General features: G+C 37.6%; 1 protein-coding gene across 4 annotated transcripts in view; it reads right to left on the bottom strand.

The window, feature by feature from the left end:
- Window positions 1–25,252, bottom strand: part of itgb4 (integrin, beta 4) — a 31,190-nt gene that overhangs the window by 4,907 nt on the left and 1,031 nt on the right. Inside the window, exons 2-38 of one of the 4 annotated variants that reach the window (XM_067394532.1) lie at window positions 24,262–24,346; window positions 23,755–23,837; window positions 22,312–22,407; window positions 22,003–22,207; window positions 20,840–20,936; window positions 20,587–20,758; window positions 20,199–20,462; window positions 19,730–19,819; window positions 18,507–18,629; window positions 18,060–18,227; window positions 17,898–17,974; window positions 17,600–17,802; window positions 17,354–17,457; window positions 15,541–15,636; window positions 15,292–15,424; window positions 15,064–15,189; window positions 14,626–14,732; window positions 14,235–14,268; window positions 13,948–14,142; window positions 13,646–13,681; window positions 13,409–13,512; window positions 13,251–13,309; window positions 13,090–13,113; window positions 11,899–12,047; window positions 11,567–11,746; window positions 11,152–11,300; window positions 10,752–10,959; window positions 10,356–10,676; window positions 10,018–10,181; window positions 9,341–9,521; window positions 8,808–8,945; window positions 8,531–8,713; window positions 8,274–8,408; window positions 5,171–5,332; window positions 1,528–1,689; window positions 1,155–1,262; window positions 491–640 (exon numbers count right to left, since the gene is read on the bottom strand). In XM_067394532.1, the coding sequence (XP_067250633.1) occupies window positions 491–640; window positions 1,155–1,262; window positions 1,528–1,689; window positions 5,171–5,332; window positions 8,274–8,408; window positions 8,531–8,713; window positions 8,808–8,945; window positions 9,341–9,521; window positions 10,018–10,181; window positions 10,356–10,676; window positions 10,752–10,959; window positions 11,152–11,300; window positions 11,567–11,746; window positions 11,899–12,047; window positions 13,090–13,113; window positions 13,251–13,309; window positions 13,409–13,512; window positions 13,646–13,681; window positions 13,948–14,142; window positions 14,235–14,268; window positions 14,626–14,732; window positions 15,064–15,189; window positions 15,292–15,424; window positions 15,541–15,636; window positions 17,354–17,457; window positions 17,600–17,802; window positions 17,898–17,974; window positions 18,060–18,227; window positions 18,507–18,629; window positions 19,730–19,819; window positions 20,199–20,462; window positions 20,587–20,758; window positions 20,840–20,936; window positions 22,003–22,207; window positions 22,312–22,407; window positions 23,755–23,837; window positions 24,262–24,340 (5,065 nt within the window). In that variant the 5' untranslated portion in view covers window positions 24,341–24,346. The remainder of the gene's footprint in view (window positions 1–490; window positions 641–1,154; window positions 1,263–1,527; window positions 1,690–5,170; window positions 5,333–8,273; window positions 8,409–8,530; window positions 8,714–8,807; window positions 8,946–9,340; window positions 9,522–10,017; window positions 10,182–10,355; window positions 10,677–10,751; window positions 10,960–11,151; window positions 11,301–11,566; window positions 11,747–11,898; window positions 12,048–13,089; window positions 13,114–13,250; window positions 13,310–13,408; window positions 13,513–13,645; window positions 13,682–13,947; window positions 14,143–14,234; window positions 14,269–14,625; window positions 14,733–15,063; window positions 15,190–15,291; window positions 15,425–15,540; window positions 15,637–17,353; window positions 17,458–17,599; window positions 17,803–17,897; window positions 17,975–18,059; window positions 18,228–18,506; window positions 18,630–19,729; window positions 19,820–20,198; window positions 20,463–20,586; window positions 20,759–20,839; window positions 20,937–22,002; window positions 22,208–22,311; window positions 22,408–23,754; window positions 23,838–24,261; window positions 24,347–25,252) is intronic. The other 3 variants (XM_067394533.1, XM_067394534.1, XM_067394535.1) reach the window with 3 other exon arrangements.

Raw genomic sequence — 25,252 nt, 5'->3', positions numbered from 1 at the left:
TTACTTAACCTGTCTTGATAATTTAATGTATATGTTTAATGCATGTTTAAATAAATCTGTCATGGAAACAAGTTATGATGGCCATTGTGTAAATGAATATATTTTAACATCGAATTGGAGTAGAAACAGATTTAGGGTGTGTTCACACTTGTCATGTTTGGTTCGATTGCTCTGTTAGTGCGGTTCATTTGAACATTTGTGAACGCTGCCACCCGAACCCTGGTGCGCACCAAACAAGCGGACCGAGACGGCTGAAAAGATCGGTCTTGGTCCACTTCCAAATGAACTCTGGTGCGGTTCGAATGATATACGAACGCAACATGGACCAAAGACATGCGAATGAACCAAAAACAGGAAGATGAGACCCTAAAAAGGACAGAATCCTCATGCATTTATATAGGAAATATTACATGAAAGTAAATTGATTAATATTGATAATTAAATAAAAAATGAAGTATATGACAACTATGAATGAGAAGAGATGAATCACCTCCATTGATTAGCTGGTAAAGGACGCAGTAGCCCAGTACATCAGTCTCACAGTTGGGCTCCTGCCAGCTCACTTTCAGGGCTGTGGGCCCCAGGGCAGAGAACACCAGTCTGCTGGGAGTCTCAGGAACACCGGGGTTGAAGCGGGAATCTGTGGGCACAAGCCGTGCAGACGGTAAAATGTCAAACCACAGAACAGACATATTTAATTTTGCAGCCACAAATTGTTTTATTGGTTCAGCATTGGGAAAACAGCAGGGAATTGGCTGAGGTGTGTCAGTCAGCAAATGACTATGTTGTTCAGACGCGAGTTGTGTCTCAGGGTTTAATTGGTTGCAGTGTTGGGGAGTTACTGAAGAGAAGTAGAGACGCTACTAACTTGACTACATTTTTCAGTAGTTCAGCTGTTTTCAAAATAATGTAGCCACTATTCACAATGACTAAGATGACCAAAAAAATGCTCAATGATTTTGTTATGATTTATTATGTTTTATTAGAATAAATACTGTTCTTACTGTAAAAATAAATTATTTTATATATATATATATATATAAGGTTTGCTTGACTTTGGTTTAACTACTTTATGTTAAATGAAGCTTTTATCTTGAGAAGCTATGGTTTCAAGGTCCCCTGACGCACTGATGGTTGTTTCCGGGTTCACTCACCCTGAAGAACACTATCCAGGTTCTGCAGTGCATCGTTGATATCTTCAGACTGAGTACGAGCTCTGGAGCTCAAGCTGTAGCTGGTAGTTGAGCTGAAGCTAGAGACCCCTGAGAGACAGCCAAGCCACGGCAGGGTGGGGTACGGCAGGGTGTGGCGGGAAAGGGTTGGCAGGCAGCCGTCGCATGACGAGAAAACAGTGAGAGAAAAAAAGTGTAGAGAACAGACAAATGCATAAGAAAGAGAAAAAGATGAGCAGTGTTGAAGCGAGAGTCAGCCAAGGATTCTTGCCAAAAGCTGCACCTTGCGAGGCATTATATCAAATTTGATTGGCTTTGACACTATGTGGAGGCAGATCTATCAAGCTCACTTTACCTAAGTTGTCCAAAAATCCTCCAGACAGGTTTCCCATGACGATAGAATCCCTCACACCATCACCTTCAGTGTAATGCCTGTTCTCAGATCGCTTCCTCAGGGTCACTTCCTCTGTGAGAAGCCCGCCGTCTCTAACATCATATCTATGTGTAGTTGAGCCCCCTGATTGAGACAAAACAACAATGGTTGATAAATGAGCTACAAAGGCAATTTATTGACAGTTTAAAACTAACAGTTTTGTTTAAGAGAAGCATATGAATTGAATCAAAGAATGATTCACACACACTTAAATGAACATTCTGTCATCATTTACACACCCTCATTCCAAACCAATTTGACTTTCTACACAAAAATAGATGTTTTGAAGGATATTCAATGCTGCTCTTTACCATAATAAAGGAAGACAGTAAGAAAATACAAAATGAAGGGCAAAAAAGTGCCATAAAAGTGTTCCACGTGATTTGTGAGAGTAACAGACTGAAATTGACATTCAAATTCACTTAAAAGTAAAGATTTTCAGTGAATAACAACTTAAATAGCAGCCTTTTCCTCACACAAAGCTATCATAGCATTTCAGAATTGTTTAGACTACTTTCACTTTCATGGTACTTTTATAGTGTATTTGGAAAAAAAGAAGAAAGAAGGTTATAAAAATTTGGAACAACATGAGGATAACTAAATACTGACTGCGTTTTCATTTTTAAGGCAAGACACCACAGGTGAATATGGGATTATAAAAAAAAAAAAATTTAACTAACAGATATCACCAAACTTTCCCCAATTGAGTAATTACAGTGCGTTCAGGACAATTGTTTTATATTGCAAATTTTCTGAAACGTTATGCTTAACCCTCTGGTGCTCTTCCGTCATTTTTGAGCAAAGATATTTTTTCTACTTCATTGGAATGATACAAAACTTGGTAAAGGATTTGGCACTTGCTATGTGAACACACACAAAAGCAATCCATGGACATGATTTGAAAAGGTTAAATGGTCCTGAAAAAAATAGTCACACTTTAACTCAGTGTTTCCCAACCACATTCCTGGAGCCCCCCCAACACTGCACATTTTGCATGTCTCCTTTGTCTGACACACCCATTTCAGGTCTTTAAATGTGTCGACTAATGAGCTGATGATCTGAATCAGGTGTGTTTGATCAAGGAGACATGGAAAACATACAGTGCTGAGGGGGCTCCTGGAACGTGGTTAGAACTTGTGGTCAAAAATTACCGCATTAGAAATGAATGAAATACAAATTATCTCTAGTGGAAAAGTTTGGTACTGCACCTAAACAAAATCTTACTGATAGCTCATTTTTTGAGATATCAATCTCAAATTTGGAACACAACTTGTTTAAATGTATGGCTTTGATTTTCTCACAGTTTTGGAGTAAAACATGTTTTAGAAAATCGATAATTCATATAAAAATTGAAAATTGAAAATTTGCATTTTTCATAAGAATAAACTTAAATTCTATAGCTTTTTTAAGTTCACTTTTATATACTTTTTTCACTTCAGCAATAATCTGCCAAGTGTCCCCAACTTAATTCTTTGCTCCAAAGCATTCATGATTTAGGACAGTTTAATGTGAAAATTTCATTTTCAGGTCTATGCTCAAAAAGTAAAATGGATTATAAAAGTAAAATGGATTATAACTACTGCATAAATATAATTTAGTGCCATGAAATCCCCTAAAAATGCAAAATATCAAATATAGTATATATTAGTACTATATTAAATATAGTACATTAATTTCACTGGGGAATAAAAAAAGAAGTCATTTTTGACCGCCACGGCAAGAGTACCAAAGGATTAATCAGGCGAATGATATATTAACAAACCCCTCAGCAAAAACCTTCAGAATATAGAACAGAATAAAACCATAAAGTATGATGTTAATGCTGATGTAAGTTTGAGGGTTTTTTTTGGCAAGAAGACATGTTCTGGAAGCAAAATAGCCCAAAACCTCAAAAATGACAAGTACACGGAGAAAAAAAAAAAATATATATATATATATATATATATATATATATATATATATATATATATATATATATATATATATATATATATATATAAGTATTCAGACCCCCTTAAATTTTTCACTCTTTGTTATATTGCAGCCATTTGCTAAAATCATTTAAGTTCATTTTTTTCCTCATTAATGTACACACCCCATATTGACAGAAAAACACAGAATTGTTGACATTTTTGCAGATTTATTAAAAAAGAAAAACTGAAATATCACATGGTCCTAAGTATTCAGACCCTTTGCTGTGACACTCATATATTTATCTCAGGTGCTGTCCATTTCTTCTGATCATCCTTGAGATGGTTCTACACCTTCATTTGAGTCCAGCTGTGTTTGATTATACTGATTGGACTTGATTAGGAAAGCCACACACCTGTCTATATAAGACCTTACAGCTCACAGTGCATGTCAGAGCAAATGAGAATCATGAGGTCAAAGGAACTGCCTGAAGAGCTCAGAGACAGAATTGTGGCAAGGCACAGATCTGGCCAAGGTTACAAAAAAAATTCTGCTGCACTTGCGGTTCCTAAGAGCACAGTGGCCTCCATAATCCTTAAATGGAAGACGTTTGGGACGACCAGAACCCTTCCTAGAGCTGGCCGTCCGGCCAAACTGAGCTATCGGGGGAGAAGAGCCTTGGTGAGAGAGGTAAAGAAGAACCCAAAGATCATTGTGGCTGAGCTCCAGAGATGTAGTCGGGAGATGGGAGAAAGTTGTAGAAAGTCAACCATCACCAGTCGGGGCTTTATGGCAGTGTGGCCTGACGGAAGCCTCTCCTTAGTGCAAGACACATGAAAGCCCGCATGGAGTTTGCTAAAAAACACATGAAGGACTCCAAGATGGTGTCTTGTCCTTCATTTGTCTTGCACTGAGGAGAGGCTTCCATCTGGCCACTCTGCCATAAAGCCCTAACTGGTGGAGGGCTGCAGTGATGGTTGACTTTCTACAACTTTCTCCCATCTCCCGACTGCATCTCTGGAGCTCAGCCATAGTGGTCTTTGGGTTCTTCTTTACCTCTCTCACCAAAGCTCTTCTCCCCCGATAGCTCAGTTTGGTCGGACAGCCAGCTTTAGGAAGGGTTCTGGTTGTCCCAAACGTCTGTGCCTTGCCACAATTCTGTCTCTGAGCTCTTCAGGCAGTTCCTTTGACCTCATGATTCTCATTTGCTCTGACATGCACTGTGAGCTGTAAGGTCTTATATAGACAGGTGTGTGGCTTTCCTAATCAAGTCCGAATCAGTATAATCAAACACAGCTGGACTCAAATGAAGGTGTAGAACAATCTCAAGGATGATCAGAAGAAATGGACAGCACCTGTGTTAAATATATGAGTGTCACAGCAAAGGGTCTGAATACTTAGGACCATGTGATATTTCAGTTTTTCTTTTTTAATAAATCTGCAAAAATATCAAATATTCTGTGTTTTTCTGTCAATATGGGGTGCTGTGTGTACATTAATGAGGAAAAAAATGAACTTAAATGATTTTAGCAAATGGCTGCAATATAACAAAGAGTGAAAAATTTAAGGGGGTCTGAATACTTTCCGTACCCACTGTATATATATAATGGTTTTGCCTATTAACTATATCTTTGAGCATCTAATACTCTGATACCTTTGCCGGAAATGTACGTTGTGGTGCTGCTGTGATTGGTCGCAGCGGTGCGTGGGGTGGAATGGCTGTACGTGGATGAGGAGGAGCTGACGTTGCGGGAGAGGGAGCTGCTTCCTCCTGGGAACAGGAAATTCTGGTCCCACTTTCCATTTACAAATTGATCTGTAAGGACATATGAGAATGAGACAACAATTTTTTGAATTAGCATAGCAACATTAGCGCCTTACAATTCACAGTTGAATTTAGCGCTCCAGACTAGCGCTTTGAACTGCGGCCTAGAGGAGAGAATCCCCTCAACAGACCCAAACTGCAGAAAGCCTCTCAGATCAGAAGAAGAAACAATATTTTTATTGTAGCAATGGAATTAGAAATCTACATTATGCAAGAGAAATGATGCCAATTAGCACTCTGAGATTCTTGATGCCAGTTAGCAACTTTGATAGCACAGCTGTCTGTTGACGCTGGGTGTAGCTGGCATGCTAACTGCCAGGGACAGGTCTTCACCTTGTGGCAGGGTCTGTGCATGACTATCGCTGGCATCTGTGTCTGGGCTCAGGCGGCAGGGGATGATGTCAGCAGGCAGTTTCCAGGACACTTTACGGAGATCCAGGTCCGAACCGACTAGCTGGACATGCTTCCAGCGTGAGCCTTCCATAATCATGTGGGGAAGCAAGCAAGGCACAGAGGATGTGTGGGCTGTCCGTGCTCAATTTAATTCACCCAAAAATGAGAATTCAGGCAGTATTTACGTTCTAAACCTGTATGACTTTCCTGAACACAAAAACGTCTGCACTTTTCCATATAACAAAAGTGAATGTGGCGATTAAAACTAGGATAAAAGTAGTAGTACAATTTTTTTGTGAAATGTTAATGTGGCTACCAGGGCGGGCGAGAGCCGTGAGGGAACGGAGCGAGAGTTAATGAGCTCCACCTGGGAGGCGCACCGGCCTTGAGTCTCTCACGGAGGAGCTCCGGAAGCATAAAAGGAGGAGCGACGACAATGAAGGACTCGAGGCCGGTGTGCCTCCCAGGTGGAGCTCATTAACTCACGCCGTTCCCTTACGGCTCTCGCCTGCCCTGGTCGCCACAGTTAATTACACATCTATTTTTATTTGATAAATGTATATTACATTGTATATTTCAAGTCTTCTGAAGCCACATGATAGCTAATGTGAGGAACAGACTGAAATATAAGTTATTATTCACTGAAGAATCTTGCATTCTGAAAGTCTGAATAAGTGTGAATGAGATTTAAGAGTTTTGGTGGATTGGAAGATGTTCAGTGAATATCAACTTATATTTTGGTCTGTTTCTTGCAAAAAACTATCATATGGCTTCAAAACTCCATATAGACTATAATTATGGTAGTTTTTATGTTATAATTGTAGCATCCATCCTCATTCACTGTCATTTTACGGAAAAGATCAGCCTCTTATTCTGTGCTGCCTGGAATTGAGAAAGTCATACGTTTGCAATAACCTTAGGAAGAGTAAATGATGAAAGAATTTTCGTATTTGGGTGAACTGTTCCTTTAATAACTAGAGTTAGGCAAAGAAGAAAAGAAGAAAAAAGGGGAAGCTGATGTCTTCTGAGCCCATCCATGATGCTAGCGATGTTTAGTTTAACTAGCAAGGCCAATTAAATAGCCTGATCATTCTTGCCAAATGACAGCCAAAGGAGCCCAAACATTACAGCTGCAACATTCCCTGAAGGCTGAACAAACAATGAGTTAAACTTCCATAAATAGCCCAGTCACCCAGTTCTACAAAGCCAAAAGAAAAGAAAAAGACATTGTTCCACGGCAAAGCCAAGTGCTTGTGGGGTCTTCAATGCACAGGGGACTAGAAAGAGCCTTTCGATTTCAACAGGAGTTGCATACGAATGATGTAAGGACATCATCCTGTTACGCCAAAGACAAAGGCAAACCATGACCATGTCTGACTGCTGTTGACCAGTAGTTTCTACAGGTCAACGTAGCACAAAAAAGCTTTTGAATGCTTGAAACAATTCCACCATGTTCAGGCATGCAACACAGACAAGCATTGACACGTTTTGAAAAATTTGTCTGCAAAGTCTTGTTTTATTTTCCTGCTATCCCTGATGAAAAGGCTAGCATTATTACACCGTTTCTACACCGCAACAGCTTGAGGCTGTCTACTCCGGACATGACAAAGCGACTACTGCAAATCCATTTGTACTTTGTGTCAGAAGTAGCGTGAGTGCTTGAGTTACGCCAGAAATAAATGGGGAAGTAGTTTACTGTCGCAATTTTGTCGTGTTGGTATGCGTCCCATCCAGTATAGACAGCATCACTAATTATAATGGATTCTATATGCATTTTGTCGCGGCACGCCACTCACGTCTGGTGTAGACACGGTGTTAGGATGCTAGTGTGCTGGTGTCCCCTTTACCAAGAGTTGCATGGCCAACCAGCTTACCCATGCTGCTTGACCACCTTCACCAGCTCAAGTTTTGCTAGTGAACACCATGGCTACACTGGTCCACCAGCTAAACCAGAACAAAACCAGCAGTATAAACCATCCTTGAACGTCATGGAAATACATCCTGGTCTTTTCAGAAGGGATGTTCATCAAATACACTATCGTTCCAAAGTTTGGGGTCATTAAGATTTTTTTTAATGCTTTTGAAAGAATGATCACCACACCTGCATTTATTTGATTAAAAATACAGTAAAAACAGTAATATTGTGAAATAAATATCATTACAATTTAAAATAACTGTTTGTCTATTTTAATATATTTTAAAATGTAATTTATTCCTGTGATGGCAAAGCTGAATTTTCAGCATCATTACTCCAGTCTTTAGTGTCACATGATCCTTCAGAAATCATTCTAATGATGATTCTAACCATGATACAAATTTGTCAGGATTCTTCGAAGAATAGAAAGTTCAAAAGAACGGCATTATTTTGAAATAGAAATTTAATTTTAATTATCTTTACTGTCAATTTTTAGCAATATATAGCATAGTTGCTGAATAAAAGTATTAATTTCTTCCTTACTGACCCCAAACATTTGGATAGTGTACACTGACATGATTCCAATGTGTTGCAATAGTGCACCACATCACAAAAGACACCCACCTTCGGTCAGATCTGTGACGCTAGGCCTCTGGCTACTTGTTGGGGATCGTAGTACTTCATTACTGTACATCAGATAGCTGTCATATTCATCACCAGCTTCTGCATCCACAATGGGAATGTCGGGAATGATGGGAACTGTAGGATTGATGTAAACCAGAACAAACAGAATCAATCCACAGTCAGTAAAACGATTTATTAAAACAACTGCTTGGTCAGAACTTGAGTTTGATTCCACCCCATTTTTGTGAGACGCTTACTTGACATGGGTCTGGTAGGCTGTGTTGCCAGGTTGATTGTGGCTTCTCTGTATGGGCCCCAGCCCACCTTATTGCGAGCACGCACTTTGTAACAATAAGTCTGAGAGGGCTGCAGGTTCTCGATGAGCAGCATACGCTTTTTGGGGTTGTCAATCATCACCTTCTTAGAAGCTCCTGTCGGCTCTGAACAAAGAAAATATATGGACATTTGCAATCAAAGAAATAAAAAGTCAAAATACTGACACAGATGCCATAAAGGGTATTTTAGGACTCTTACTCTTGCCCTCGTCGATGGGTATGTAGATGACCTCATAGGAAGTGATGACACCATTCGTCTCTGCTGGCTCTGCCCAGCTGACCTGAGTGACAGTGGGGCTGATGACATTGAAAGCCAAGCGACCAGGTTCACCAGGTACTGGAGGGGTAAAATAATGCAGACGCACATGTTTGTGAGACAGAAACTTCAAAAAGCAACAACGGGGATGCTAGAAAAGGACAAATATGAAAAATACATGCTTCCCAAAAATTAAAACAAATGCAAAATTCGGTAACACTTTAGTATAGAGAACATGTATTCACTATTAACTATGACTTTTCCCTCAATAAACTCGTTAGTAAGCTAGTTGTTAAGTTTAGGTATTGGGTAGGATTAAGAATGTAGAATAAGGTCATGCAGAATAAGGCAATAATATGTGCTTAATAATTACTAATATTCAGCCAATATTCTAGTAATATGCATGCTAATAAGCAACTAGTTAAAAGACCCTTAAAATAAAATGTTACCCAAAATTCAAGTCAAGATTGACTTACCATCCTCTAGAGTCTGGCATTGGATGATATCGCTGTAATTGCCATCTCCAAGTGCATTGCAGCCACATACGCGCATCTCGTAATCGCAGTATGGGTAAAGATTGGTCAGCTCGGCTTGAGGAGTCTTCACATCCAGCACCTGAGCATCGGCCTCAGGATCTCCATATATCCAGTACTTCACCTGGAAACAGCAAATCACAGCTCTTTCAACAGCCTCTTTAGCTAAGCTAGTCTTTATTAAAATACTAATATCATAAATATTGCAACTATAATGACACTTTCCAAGCAGAAATGGTTTATTTCATAAACTATAAATGAAAAAAAATTACAAATAAAGTCACATTACAACTCATAAAGCCTAAACGCTCTCCTGCAACTTCACATTCCTGGCTTTTGCTACTACAAATTAAGTAAACAGCATGGTTAATGCTGTGTAAATACCGAAGCTTTCAGACATTTATATCTAATCAGTAACAGGATTAGTGGTCTGAGGCAGATGTTTTGAATAACGGCTGTTGCTTAACTGGGCGTCTTCATTTATGAGCAGTTTTTAATCTTTTTATTTATTAAAATAAACACATTTATTTTAAGGTATAAAAATAGATTATACATGATAAATAACACAAAAACTGATGCAATTTTTCTGTTATGGCATATCATGTTCTGTTATGGCATACCTTGTAACCAATGGCCTTTGTACTGGGGTTCCAGTTCAGACGTATGTTTTTAGCGCCGGTAGCGATAGCTTTGATGTTGGTTGGCGAGTAAAGGCGTCCTCCAGGAGATAGGGCTACCTGATTAACCATTTCCATTTGTGGGAAATCCTGGATTTTACCATCCCCTGAAACCACAAAACGCAAACATTATGTGGCATTCAGCATCTGCAGATTACTAAAGTGATCAGTTCTCCCATAAACATGAACTAAAGTAAAAAAAAAACAACGAATATTTTTGCATTTACAAATGGTTGCAAACATAAACCCCAAACCTGACTCTAAAATCCCTGTATTCTCACCTCTACCATCGATGACGTTCACCATCGTAGTCTTCCTCTCTCCAAGGATTGCATAGTTACTTGGGTCGAATAGTTCCAGATGAAAGGTCTCTGGTTTGATGGGAGATGGATACGCACGAGGATCGATGACAACATTCTTTTCCATCTCGCCAGGAGCAAATTTGAGAGGACTGGAAATGTCGAAACGTGAGGCTTTGTTTGTGCGCCAGTAAACAGTGGCTGGACCCTCCTGGTTTCGAGTGCGTACCACAGGGATGGAGTAAACCTGGTCGGCTGTATTGTAAGTTTGAGTACCCTTCTTAAACATCACGACACTGGGTTCTGTGAGGACAATTCGCATTTAGATAAGGGAATAACAACAAATAATACTTTCAGATCTGTAAACCTGATACATACCTGGTTTATCTGCGATGGTGATAGTGGTGCGTGGGTAACGGCCCAATTTAGCACCTTGCCGTGGGTTGCTCAGATCCATCACAAACTGTTTGACCTGTTTGTCCTCCAGCAGACCGTCTCCTTCCCCAAGTTCCAAGAGTTTCACTGGAACGGTCTTCTGCATCTCCCCTGGTCCATAACTCATGTCTCCATCGACTGAGATATAGTCCTGTTTAAGTAAATGAATAGAAGGTAAACATGAGCAATAAACACTACTACAATCAAACAATGAGAATTACTTCTGCATGTTCTTTCAATCCAGGAGATACCGAGATCACTTCAAGTGTTGTCATATATATGAGCAAATCGATCTAAATGCACTACAAATTACAGCAATGAAACTAGTGTTAGTGTATTTTACCTTCTTGTCTTTGGCAGTGAGGTCACGGGTGCAGTATGTGACCTGTGTCCGTCCATCCTCAATGATCTCACGACTGATCGGGATGTTCGCCACACCATCTTGACGACTGTAGGTGTATGACGGCTGCAGGAAGGTAAAGATGCTCCTAGCTATGGTAGAACAAATAAACAAACAAAAATCTAAATTTTTGATCATGCATCATAAAAGTTTGTTGGATTTATGCTTAAAACAAACTTATCTAAATTAACTTAATCTAATTCAAGATGTATTCTATAAAAAATAGTCTTCTATAATTTAGCTTCTCAAGTAAATCTATGTTGTTTTAAGGATGTTTAAATATTTTTAATGAAAAAAAAAATGAAAAAATACTTATTAAAAAGATTTTTAGCAGATTTTTATGGGTTAAATGTCCTACCATGTTCTTTAATCACTGTAATGTTGACATGATCTTTGCCAATCTTCGCAATTCCAACTGGAACATCAACGGCTTGCACAAGCAGCTCCTTCTTTTCATCATCCTCATCTTTGATGAAGAGGGGAACCCGGACATCCACTGACTCCACGCCCTCCTGAAACTCCACAGCACCTGCCGCTTCTACAGAGGAGAAAAGGAAGTGGAATCATAAAAATTTAAATGTACCCAACAAACCTGAAATGTTACAGAATTACAACAACAGACTGTAACCAAACTATGGCAGCAGTTGATGTTGTGTTTGGGAAAATAAGTGAGTTGTGCAGGGTTTGTACCTCTGTCAGTAGCTACGGTGTAGTAGCCTGGAACCACCCTCAGGTCCCGGAAGTTTCCAGCTTGAACCTGTTTATCAGTCAATTTCACAATATCTGGGTAACTGGCCCGCGGTGCAGTTAAAACTGTGTCCACAATTGTGTTGTTCTGTCTGTAGATGAAAAATGAGAGTTATTATTGTTCATCTTAAAAGTTTTGAGATTCCCTGTACCAATCAGTAAATCTCAAAAAAATATTCAGGTTATAGTTTACCCCAAAGAGTACTTTATGAGTAATTTAGTACTTTATATGTAACTCATACACAATAAAATTAAATATATCAAAATAAATAAATCCAAAAAAGAGTTACTGTTCATTGTTAGTTCATGTCCATGATACTTCACCATTATGGTTCACCCAAAAAAAGAAAATTCTGTCATTAATCACCCTCATGTTGCTCCAAACCCGTAAGACCTTCATCATCCGTTCATCTTTGGAACACAAATTAAGATATTTTTGATGAAATCTGAGAGCTTTCTGGCCTCCGATAGACTGCAACGTTATTACCATTTTCAAGGCCCAGAAAGGTAATCTGTACAAAATCGTCCATGTGACTACAGTGGTTTAACCTTAAGACTGACTGACATGGAAGAGAAGAAATTGTTGAATAAAGTCTTTTTTTTATTGTTGTTGTTGTTGTTGTTTTTGCTCACAAAAAAGTATTCTTGTCACTTCATAACAGTAAGGTTGAACCACTGTAGTCATATGGACGATGTCTTTACTACCTTTCTGGGCCTTAAAAATTGGTAATAACGTTTCAGTCTATCGGAGACCAGAAAGCTCTTGGATTTCATCAAAAATATCTTAATTTGTGTTCTGAAGATGAACAAAGGTCTTATGGGTTTGGAACGACATGAAAATAATAGTAAATAATGACAGAATTTCCATTTTTTGTGAATTAACCCTTTAATGCATAATGCTTAATGCAAAACAATTATCTTGATGTAAAGTGTTGATATTATTTTCATGAGAAATTAATCACATTAGTCATACTCATACAAATGGTTTTTACTCAAATCCATTTGATTTTTGGGGTGAAATACAACCTGAAAAATGTTCTTGTCAGCTTTTTGTGAGATCCATCCTAAATAATAATTTCAGACTTAAATCAACATACAGTATTTCATTAATGTAATCAACTGTAGCTACTGTACCTCTTTCCAGAATTTCTTTGTGTCCTGAGGGAAAAGAAAAGCAGTAAAACAGTACATTCAGACACATGTCGAATTCTGAAACTCATCCAATACTTTAGAAAAATTTGCCCAGAAGGTACAGCCACACCAATATTTATAAATCACTGAGAGCTACTTCTCACCTGAACCGAGTCTTTTGCACTCTCTGTGCGCCAGGGATCTGCAGGAACACGTCATTGAGCTGTTTGTGAAAAACACAGAGACATTCGCAGTCAGGCATGATCGTTCATGTGCGAGAAGTTTCTTGTTTGGGAATCATCACACATTTATAAGCACTCACGTTGTCCTCTACTTCTCGTCTGAGCACGTCTGTGTCCCGAGACTCAAGGTGGGAAAGAGTTTCGGAATATTGCCGGTTTAGACGAAGAGAGACAGGGTACTGGACTATGAAGAATAGAGAGGGATGAAAGAATATGAATATGATCAAACATGAAAAAAAACCCTGTGTGGTTTTACATGTTAAAACTTGTTTAAAAGAACAGTTTACGTAAAAATGAAAATTCTACCATTTACTCACCCTCATGTAATTCTAAACCTGTATGACTTCTGTCGTCTGTTGAACACAAAAAAAAAATTGTATTTTTTAAAAAAAAAGAACTGTCCAAACAATGACAGTCAATGGGGTCCACTGGGTCCATTGACTTTCATTGTATAGACAAAAACAGCTGAAACATTCTTCAAAATATGTTCTTTTGAGTTCCACAAAAGAAAGCAAGTCATACAGGTTTGGAATGACAACAATTTACATTTTGGGGTGAACTATTCCTTTAATTTTGGACCCTGTCACACAAAATGTTCTGAATCTCAGTTTAGACTCACTAGTCTCATTGGGGTTGGGTTTGATTTGGTTCTGGGGGTGGTTTGGTGCATGATGAACATTGTCCGTCACTTTCCAGCGCACAATGTCTGTGCTCTTGGGAGGGCCGGTGCGCACCATCGGGGTGTCCAAATGATCGGAGGTCAACAAAGACTGACGTAGCATGTAGTGGTCTTCTTTGAATCCCACCATACGACCTGCCAATCACACACACACATTAAGAACAATACAGCATATCTATTTCCAATGATCTCTGTTCAATGCAATTTAAGTGTAACAGCATGATTACCTCTGCCACAGCATGGGAGAAGAGCAAAACAGGCCTGTTGGAGACAGACGCAAACGTGAATTAACTGTGATATAACATTACTACACACATCCTAACCGGTTGCATCACAAGTTTTAAACAGCAAGTGTCTCACAAAACAGAATCAAAGCCAATCAGAACATTTTTAATGTGTAATATAGCAACCTGGACAAGCAACAAGACATTTGATTGGTTTTTATATCATATATCAATGCCTCCAGTAAAATCTTACTGATTGGCGCAATCCTGCTCCACTTATATATTACACATCAAACATGTTCTGATTGGTTGTAATTTTGTGATTTCTGTGCAGCTACCTCACAAAATCACCAGAATCTATATTAATATGCTTTGTGTGTTTGTGTGCAGCTACCTGGCAGCAGGAGCAGTATCTCCAGCAGCAGAGTAAAAGCAAACCAAGCAATAGCATCAGAAACATAATGAGAGGAATCAACCACAGGAAACCTGCAGGTGGACAGTCTGACATACAACGAATAAATCAGTTAGTTTAACCCTGACATGTATGACTTTACACAGTCTTGTTCAAGAGCTAGAAATAAAGAATAAATAGTAGGTATATAACTACAAAACTTAGAGCTCAATTTTATTTAAAGGGGTGGTATAATGCCATTTTTTCAAGGGAAGAAGCCCGTTGTAGTCCCTACCAGCCATTTGTTGTAGTCCTTAAACAGAGAATTCTTTAAAAGAAAATATCTCCCTTTGCATTGACTAAATGTACCTACAAGCCACCCAAATGGCAAAATGCTGTATTAAAAATTTTTTTTAGAATTAATATTTGTGTGTATTTCACCTTTCTTTTTCTTCACTAGGACTCTGTGTTCTTTGTCTGTGATGTTTGATGGATAATTCACAGTGTAGTGATAAGTGCAGTCGTCATCTTCATCACGAAAACTGCACGCCTCTATCACGTTTTTATCTGTGTACACAAATAAATCAATCCAATATATGTTCATCCATACATAAACGAATCCATGAGTATAGCTATGTCTTAATATAAAAGAATGATCTGACGCCTTACCTTCTTCTTCAAGCTCTTCCACCATAACGATTTTAAAGGAGCACTCATCGCATTTCCGTCCTTTTCTCTCACCGGTGTTCCAGGCCTGGCATTGAACGCAGCTCCTCTTGGCTTCACACATGCCCAGTTGTTGCTGCAATATGAGAGATGGTTAGTATCAGGACATTTGTTAACTAATAATGCTTATTCACATGCAAAGAAAAGGAATACAGACAGATGGACACATGTTCGCAGACATCACAGTCGTACCTGGAAGTTCGCTTCACAAGTCGTGCTCAGTGGAAGTCCAGAGTGTTCACACTCACAACGGCCGCATTTACAAACACCACGCTCATTGCAGATGCCCTACAAAAGAGAAAAACTATTTATATACACAGAGTTGTGCCTTCTCCCTTACAAAGGAAAAATGCTTTAACTACAGATTTGTCAAAATCAAATTATGAGCAAAATCAGGTCTCTTACTTAGACGATGATCAGTCGAGTGATAACAGATTGTGATATCAAATTACTCAAAATTCAATGGAAAAACATTTTTCTCAGTTTCATTGTTGAACTAGTTAATCAATGTTAACTATCTGTTTGTTGTCTGTGTATTAAATCACACAACTTTACTTTAAATATAGCACTACATTTTAAAAAGAATCTTATTGATATAAAAAATCTTTTAATTTGTAGGGTACAAGACTTTTATGCCCTTTCAGTTTTTATTTGGAATTTTACATGCTTCAGGTATAAAATTATTATGTACATAAATGTAATCCTAAAAATATAATGTAAAGTCATTATCATTACAAAATAAACCCAAACAAGATGATCTTGCATTACCCTGAAGATGTTTTTGTGTTTTGAAGTATTTTGTGACAATGATCCGGTTTATTACACGGCTTATCAAATGACTACAAAAATAGACATAAAATGATGATATGAGTTGCAATTGTATTATTATGTAAGAAGAAAGAGGCTATGGAGTGATATGAGAGACATTACAGGAGACAACAGTAAATTTATTAGTCATTCTTCATTATGCTTAAATATTTAACCACAGAATGTTGTGATTGACCAATTAAAGTCCATACAATCCAGCAAGATAATGAACACTTTCAGATGCCCAGAAAGCTACTAAAGGCATATTTAAAACAGTTCATGTGACTACACTGGTTCAACCTTAATGTTATGAAGCGACAAGAATACTTTTTGTGCGGCAAAAAAACAAAATAACAACTTTATTCAACAATATCTAGTGATGGGTGATTTCAAAACTTTGCTTCATGAAGCTTCGAAGCTTTACGAATCTTTTGTTTCGAATCAGTGGTTCAGAGCGTGTATCAAACTGCCAAAGTCACGTGATTTCAGAAAACGAGGCTTCGTTACATCATCAAGTGTTTCGAAATTACAATTATTCACCACTGGGCGGGGGTGACTTTGGCAGTTTGATATGCGCTCCGAACCACTGATTCAAAACAAAAGATTCGTAAAGCTTCATGAAGCAGTGTTTTGAAATCACCCATCACTAGATATTGTTGAAAAAAAGTCATTATTTTGTTTTTTTTTGGCGCACAAAAAGTATTCTCGTCGCTTCATAACATTAAGGTTGAACCACTGTAGTCACATGAACTGTTTTAAATATGTCTTTAGTAGCTTTCTGGGCATTGAAATCGTTAATTATCTTGCTGTCAATGGAGGCCTCAGCCGCCTCACTGAGCCATTGGATTTTATCAAAAATATCTTAATCTGTGTTCTGAAGATGAACGAAGGTCTTATGGGTTTGGAACGACATGAGGGTGAGTAATTAATGAATTTAAAAAATAAATTTTTGGCTGAACTAACCCTTTTACAGTTTTTAAAATGCAATATATTCCTGTGATTTTCTGGATCTTTAATGAGTGGAAAGTTCAATAGAAATGCATATTTGAAATAGAAATCTATTATAAATATCTTTACTATCACTTTTGTTCAATTTAAAGCATCCTTGCTGAATGAAAGTATTCATTTTAAAAAAAGTTACTGACCCCAAACTTTTGAATGATAGTTTACTTGCTTAGTAAATTTTTGTGAGCTTTACCCCTTTGCTGTCTCGACAAGAGTCGTTGCTGATGGGACATTCACAGGCATCTCCCGACCAGCCTGGTGTACACACACATCTGCCCATACTGCAGCTTCCACGCTCTGTTGTCAACAAAGGTGAAAGGTCACAAACCTCAAAGTGGTAACGGTCAAAGCACGTACAACATTTTCAAATTTCCTGTTTTTCTTTCTTCTGTCAAGCTAAATTTGGGATATACTAATTTGAAAAAATATTTATACTAACCATTACAGAGAAATCCACCAAATCTCTGACACTGAGATTTGTCAAACTGGCAGAATGGCCCTTCAAACTGGTTTGGGTTATAGCACACACAGGTCCCACACATGCAGTCTCCTCTGCCCGAGCACGGCTCTGACTTCCCAGGTTCGATGCATGTGGCAGAGTCTGTGGAGACCCCTGTTGAACAGTTACAGAAAGGGCCTTGCCTATGAGGGGCAGAGCATAGACTTATGGTTATGGACTGCTACATATATGATAGGTACAAAACAAAAATGTCAAAGGAGATATATTTCCATCATACCATCCTTCAGAACACTGGCATTTCCCACAGACAAGATCTCCATGGCCATTACAGCGCACCGCATTTTTAACCGGGGTCTGATTTTAAATAGAAAGAGAAGTGTAAGATTTGAAATAAACACACAGAACAAGAGAATGGCTTTAAAGAGGCAGCAAACCTCACCTTTTCGCATTCACATGTATGACAGAGCACTTCAGCATTGATTCTGAATGCGGAGCTAAAGGTGGTGGGTTTGACTCTCAAGATTCCCTTCCGATCAGCCTGGTTGGCCTTACACACATGATCCTCTCCCACCTGATTAAGAGCCTTCATATGGACTCTAAATTTACCCTAGAAACAGAGAAAAATTTAAATCACGTCTTTATAACAAGGATTTTGTTTGTTTATAAAATTGCATTGACTCATCATGTCTCTGATTTTCTGTTGGATATGTAATAAATTACATTAAATAATTTAATAAATAAAAAAATGAATAATTTATAAATATGTATGGAAAAACAAACAAACAAACAAATAGTTTGTCTTAAGTGCTGAGGAAATATCACTGAAAAGTATGTGAGAGCCTACAGTTTAGAGAGCCTACATTAAAACTAAGGCAAAGATACTCACAATTTCTCCTGGTGTGATTTTGAAATTGCCAAATTCAGAAGATGTGCCGGACTGAGACAGAATTTTGGCATCCACCGCCTTTGGTGTGTCCTCTACACGGATACTGATCTTGGAACGAATATTCTGTTCAAAAAATGATAAAGAGTTACATCAAATTTCAAAAGAAATCCTAGCAGCATATTTTATGGAAGCTTGTTTCCGCAAATAAACAAAAATAAAAAAGGTAATTGTGAGTTTTTATCTCACAATTATGATTTTTTTCCCTCGCAATTACAAGATTTTGTTATTTTATTATATTATATTATCATATTATTTTTATATTATATTTGTTATAAAATTGTAACTTTATATCTCATAATTGCGTTTTTATCACGCAATTCTGCCTTTATATTATGCAATTCTGACTTTATAACTCGCAATTCTGACTTTATATCACGCAATTCTGATTTTATATCACACAATTCTGGCTTTATAACTCACAATTCTGACTTTATATCATGCAATTCTGGCTTTATAACTCGCAATTCTGACTTTATATCATGCAATTCTGGCTTTATAACTCGCAATTCTGACTTTATATCACGCAATTCTGATTTTATATCACACAATTCTGGCTTTATAACTCACAATTCTGACTTTATATCACGCAATTCTGACTTTATATCACGCAATTCTGGCTTTATAACTCGCAATTCTGACTTTATATCACGCAATTCTGATTTTATATCACACAATTCTGGCTTTATAACTCGCAATTCTGACTTTATAACTCGCAATTCTGATTTTATATCACGCAATTCTGACTTTATATCACGCAATTCTGGCTTTATAACTCGCAATTCTGACTTTATATCACGCAATTCTGATTTTATATCACACAATTCTGGCTTTATAACTCGCAATTCTGACTTTATAACTCGCAATTCTGATTTTATATCACGCAATTCTGACTTTATATCACGCAATTCTGACTTTATATCACACAATTCTGGCTTTATAACTCGCAATTCTGACTTTATATCACGCAATTCTGATTTTATATCACACAATTCTGGCTTTATAACTCACAATTCTGACTTTATATCACACAATTCTGACTTTATATCACACAATTCTGACTTTATATCACACAATTCTGACTTTATAACTCGCAATACTTTTTTATTTTTTTATTTCATGGCTGAAACAAGCTTCTATAGTATTTGTTAAGAAAATTAATTTACCTCAAAAGCTTTTCCTAAAATGCTCAAGATGTTGGAGGAATCTTCTTGTAACTGTCCCAGCTCAGCAATAGGGAAGTATTCATGCAATTTCTACATACATATCCATACAAAGGAAAACATCACACTTGTTTCACAACAAAAGCTATATCACATTTTCGGTTGCACTTTATTTTACAGTACGTGCACTTACATGTACTTACAGTGAACTTACATAAGAAAGTAATGGGTAATACAAGATAAGTACATGGGTTAAGGTTAGATTTCAGGGTTAGTAACTAGTTATTACTCAATTATTGCATTTACTATAATAAGTACATAGTATGTACATGGGGAACAGGACTGCAAAATAAAGTGCTACCACATTTTCAATATAATCTTCATTCATATTGTGGTTACTGTACTCTAAATGGAGGCAAGATGCATTTATGTCATTGAGATAATAAAAATACGTATTTAAAGGCATACACACCTCATAGTAAGAGTAGGAGTGGTTGGTAATAGCGAAGATTGGGATGATGTTATGTTTAACCAGAAGTCGCACTAGGGTGGGTATAGATGGGTAGTCTTGACTAACGTCATGTGTGTATTTTCCCTCTGAAGTCAGATGGCATTGCTCGTCGTTACGGTCCAAGATGCCCGCGAGCACGTTGGCACCGTCTGCCTCATAATGGAAAGCCGATTCGGTGGAAAAGACAAGCAAGTGAGTGCTGTGTTGCCTCCAGCCAATCTCTTCCTGTGAAAAGAAGAAACAAGTTATACTGTACCAGTAAGAAGCAAGCAAATCATTTCCAGTACTGTAAATGCCAAGCAAGGCATTCAATTGTATTTTCTATTTCCATCTACCAACATGTCAGTACCTGGCAGACAGCAGTCTGTAAGATGGCATCAAAACCCCCCTCAGGGGCATCCAGGTTGCCTGATATGCGCTCTCGCTGGAGCTTCTGTCTGAAGGAGTTGGTGTCGTTGGTGAGAGTGATGACGTGACGGAATGAAAACGGAGGGTCACTGTTGGTCCACGGCTCAGCTAATCTATAAGAGAGAAAACATATATAAGGAGCATGTGCAGATGAAGTTAAACTGTGTGGTGCAGTAACAGTGCATTTATCTTACTTGGCTGGCCTCATGTCTGTCTGAGGCTCGGTGACTTTGTCCACAAACTTGCCAAACCCGATGGTGTAATCATCAGAGAGATCACCAACAAGATCAGCTGCATGGGGTGAGACAATGAATGAATATCAAAACGTTGCAAAAACAGACAATTTTGTACTCATGAGTGTGGCACCCAATCATAGTTTGCTCAAGGGATATTAATTCAAAAATGTTCTTGCATTCAAAGTGTTGAACTGCTTTTAACTTGACCCACCATCTAAATAACGCAATACTCATGGCTCAAGATACAAACCCAATAGCCAATGTAAAAAAAAAAAAAAAAGTACAGTAAATGTAAAAAAAACGCACCCTGTTGCAGCATAGCATGATAGTAGAGATGTTAATTTACAATAGGCCTTATCATGTGATTTTAAATCTTTTTAAATCTCTTATCTTTTAGTATCGTGATGGTTTCTGTGATTATGATAGTTTAGTTTGATAACCTGACAGTTTAGTAATAAGTATTCATTCATTCATTCATTCATTCATTCATTCATTCCATTCATTCATTTATTTATTCAAAGTTTGTGCATGCATGTATAGCTTTATAGTTAGGCTGGTTCAAACATTGTAAGGGGTGATGCATGAAATATTATAAAATACTATATATACATATGGATTTTTTGAGATAAAAACACATTTCAAACCATTTCAGAGCAAATATATTGATTGATTGATCAACTGATTGATAGATTTGCTCTGAAATGTGCTTTTTTTCCAATCAGAGGAAGCATCATTTCAACAAACAGCTATTGTTGAGCAAATTAGGTTGAAAATGTTAAAATGTAAAAAAAAAAAAAAAAAAAAAAAACACGATACATAAGCAATGTTTAACAATATATTATTATATATAATACATTTTAAATTACTGTATGAAAATTGCCACTCAGAGACAGTGTGAACACTGTAAGAGGATGAGAATGAATTGTTGAGTTTTTGATTCACTGAAACAGTCCTTTTGAACTGATTCAGCTAAAATGACCACCTCTAGTTTAAGTTAAAAAAAAAAATTCCACAATTCACAATGGAGCCTAATTTGACACTTCCAGCAAATCATCACAAATATCCCCTAGCAATGAATTAAAATGTTTACCAGCCTAGATATTACCACATTCTTCACTCACCCAGCTCTTTTCCCATTTTCTTCAGGTTGTCCAAATCGTCAGACATAGAGTTAGAGAAGTCCATGAGGATGTAGAGGTCCAGAGGGCCACGGGCTGGTTCAAACACTTCCATCTCCACCTCCTTCTCTTCCCCGGGGAGAAGCGTCATGTGCATTAGCTGAGGGGCTACCTGAGAGTACTTTAGTGCCTGATTGATTTGCTCGTTCTGAAAAACACACAAAGACACATGAACGCATAAACACACATGATTCCATGATATGGAAATGTAACTGAAGTGAGGGACATGTCAGTAGAGTCTGAAATAAAAACCTGTTCAATTTTGCTGGAGCTCTCAATTGTTACCATCCGACTACATTTAAGGGCCTCCAAGTTTTCCTTCAGGTCACAACGCTCATACTCGAAGATCTGATGAGAAAAATAAAATACAAATAAAAGCAATTACATAACTGTGTTCATACAGAGAGCATCAATAGGTTTTATGAAAATACAAATAACTAAACACAATGTTACGGTGGGGACTGTTCAAATTAGAAAAATTTCTGAAGGATCATGCTACACTGACTACAAGAGTAACGGCTGCTGAGACTTCAGCTTTGCCGTCACAGGAATAAATTACATTTTAAAATATATTGTAACAACATTTCACAACATTACTGTTACTGTATTTTTTTATTGTTTATTTATTTTTATACAACGGTTAGTTCCTGCCCTTGATTCTGATTGGTCAATAGCTGTGTTTTATTCATGATAAAACACGGCTATGACCGCTTCACCCAATGGTTCTGTGTATCACTTCACAACACCCTTAGCAACCACTTTTAGCAACGTAAACTGTATGTTCTCAATTGATATTGTTCATTGAAGCTTACTGTACTATGTAGAAGAGTGTTGTGAGAAAGAGATCGTTTGAGCGAGCGCAATTTCCTTCAGGTCAGTCCTATGTTCATAATAAAAATTCAGTTTAAATGTCTGATGTATTATCTTGTCCTTTTAACAGTTAAGGGGTTTTCCCGTGACTGACAGCGCTAGTCAAAGCATCTGTCAGTTGCGTCTTGTTCCGTGATCACAACAATGCAGTCTTTTCAATGTAAAAAGTCTTCGCTACTGATTGACACACTCATAAAGATCTGTGCCGCCATCTAATGGCGTAATAATGTAAATTCTGTTGCTGTTCACGGTCAGGGACTACTTCCGGCGGAAGGAAGGCTTTTAGTGATTTTACTTCATGAAAGTTGCACTGATACATATATTTTTGGCTTTAATATTTGTATGGTGTCGTAAACATTTTATAAAAACATTGTGCCTAATCATACCTTATTACATATTTTTGCCGTTTTTGCCTTTTTTTTGAGATAGGACATTTAGTTGACAGGAAGCGAAGTGGGAAGTTACTGTTACTGTATTTTTGATCAAATAAATGCAGCCTCAGTGCACATAAGAGACATCTTTCAAAAGCATTAAAAATCTTACCGACCCTAACATTTTTAACATTATTAAAGCTAATTGGAGAAGAACTGCTCCCTCAAATCACCATTTAATACGATTGTTGCATGTCATAATTGAAAATGAACAGTGAAATTGCTGTTTTGGACATTTATAATCATATTGCAATGGTCAACATTACAAAACTCTTCTACAGACCTGATCTCTCAATCAAAATGTCATAATTAATACATATTCATTTAGGAAAATGTGTCAAACACATATACAATATCAGCTCATTCTACAGCATAAGGATCAGTGAATTTTTACCTCATCGGGGCAGTATGCACATCCTTTGCCGATCTGGATACATTCTGAGCAGGTTTTGGCCCTGGCAGCGGTACAGTGGTTCACTATGTAACACACACACACACACACAAAAAACATATTTAGCATATAACAGAGATAATTCTGTCTTTGAATTTGGTTTTAAATGTTTTGAACTCAGCAATTAAGGTTTTCTTAGCGTTACTGTATACATTTGGGTAACATTTCTGAATTTCACTGCATAAAATAAAATATAAGTGGCATTTGCAAACAAATAATGCTAGAGATTTTTGCAAATTACTTCAATAAACTTTTTCTTTTGCTTGAAAATCCTTTAAAAAAATTACATTTGGGGAGATGTTTTATTATCCAATGTAATGACATGTTGTCATTACTGATAATATTTAACAGAAAGTAATCTGTTTTTAACTGACTTTGTATTGCTTCCTAAGTAAAAGTGTTTGTAATTGAGATTTGAGGTTTAAGGGGCTTAAGATTTGATGTTCCCACCCTCATTAGCATGGCCGGCTGTCACAGTGAGCATGAGAACGTAGATCCCCACAGCGAGATGCAGCGCCCATCCTCCCATTTCAGTCTGGAACACAAATAAACCAATAGCAGGATCACACATATTACATAAATTTAAACATGGTGAACAGATGTCATACATATACACATGCACAAACACACACAGAAATACACACCAGAACTGGTCGTAAGTGAACTGAGTAATTCAAGGCATGCAAGACATGTGCCTTGATAAACACCATAAAAACATGCAGTAAAAACTTCATAATGATGACTTTGATGACCAGACACAGCAGTGGATATTTACTTTAAATCTACACTATATTTCTGCATGTCCATTAGACTTATAGAGACTTTTACAGACCGCTGTCCATATCTAATCTACAAAAAGAAGAATAGCATGCACTTCAGCTGTTATACCAGTGCTTAAATCACTAAAACAGCAGCAGAAATCTGATCCACCTGCTGATATCACCTTCTCTCGCTTTTCACCCGCTTCCTTTCTCCCTGAAAACATCAAATGAAAGTTGAGCCCATTTCACCCCCCATAAATCTGAACTCTGACAGTCAAGAGGAGAAACAGCCCAACGATTCCTCAGGAATTCCGCTCATATCCTCAACAGATGGACACAGAATCCAGGGAACAGAAAGACAGTGGAAAGTTTGAGAACACCTTTTCATATATATTTGTGCATTAAATTTTGGCCTTTTTATTTTTTTCTACAAAGAAGTTCAGTTGAAAGCCTTTCAATTTTTTATCTATCAAAAACTCCCTCCAAAATCCCAAAATATACAAATCAATTATTCCCCCGCCCCCCAAAAAAGGATGTTCTAAACTTGGTGTTGGCACATCCATCAACTTTACACTCACGTATATCTGCTCTAAGTTCATATTTTGACCAACAGTGCTGGAATTTCACTCCAGGATGAGAGAAAACTCAATCTCATATAAATATCACTGTGCCTGAGACCC

Source organism: Chanodichthys erythropterus, chromosome 9 (assembly GCF_024489055.1).
Source record: "Chanodichthys erythropterus isolate Z2021 chromosome 9, ASM2448905v1, whole genome shotgun sequence".
Taxonomy (NCBI): Eukaryota; Metazoa; Chordata; class Actinopteri; order Cypriniformes; family Xenocyprididae; genus Chanodichthys; species Chanodichthys erythropterus.
The sequence above is the reverse complement of the archived record's forward strand: the minus strand, read 5'-3'. Positions and strand labels throughout refer to the sequence as shown.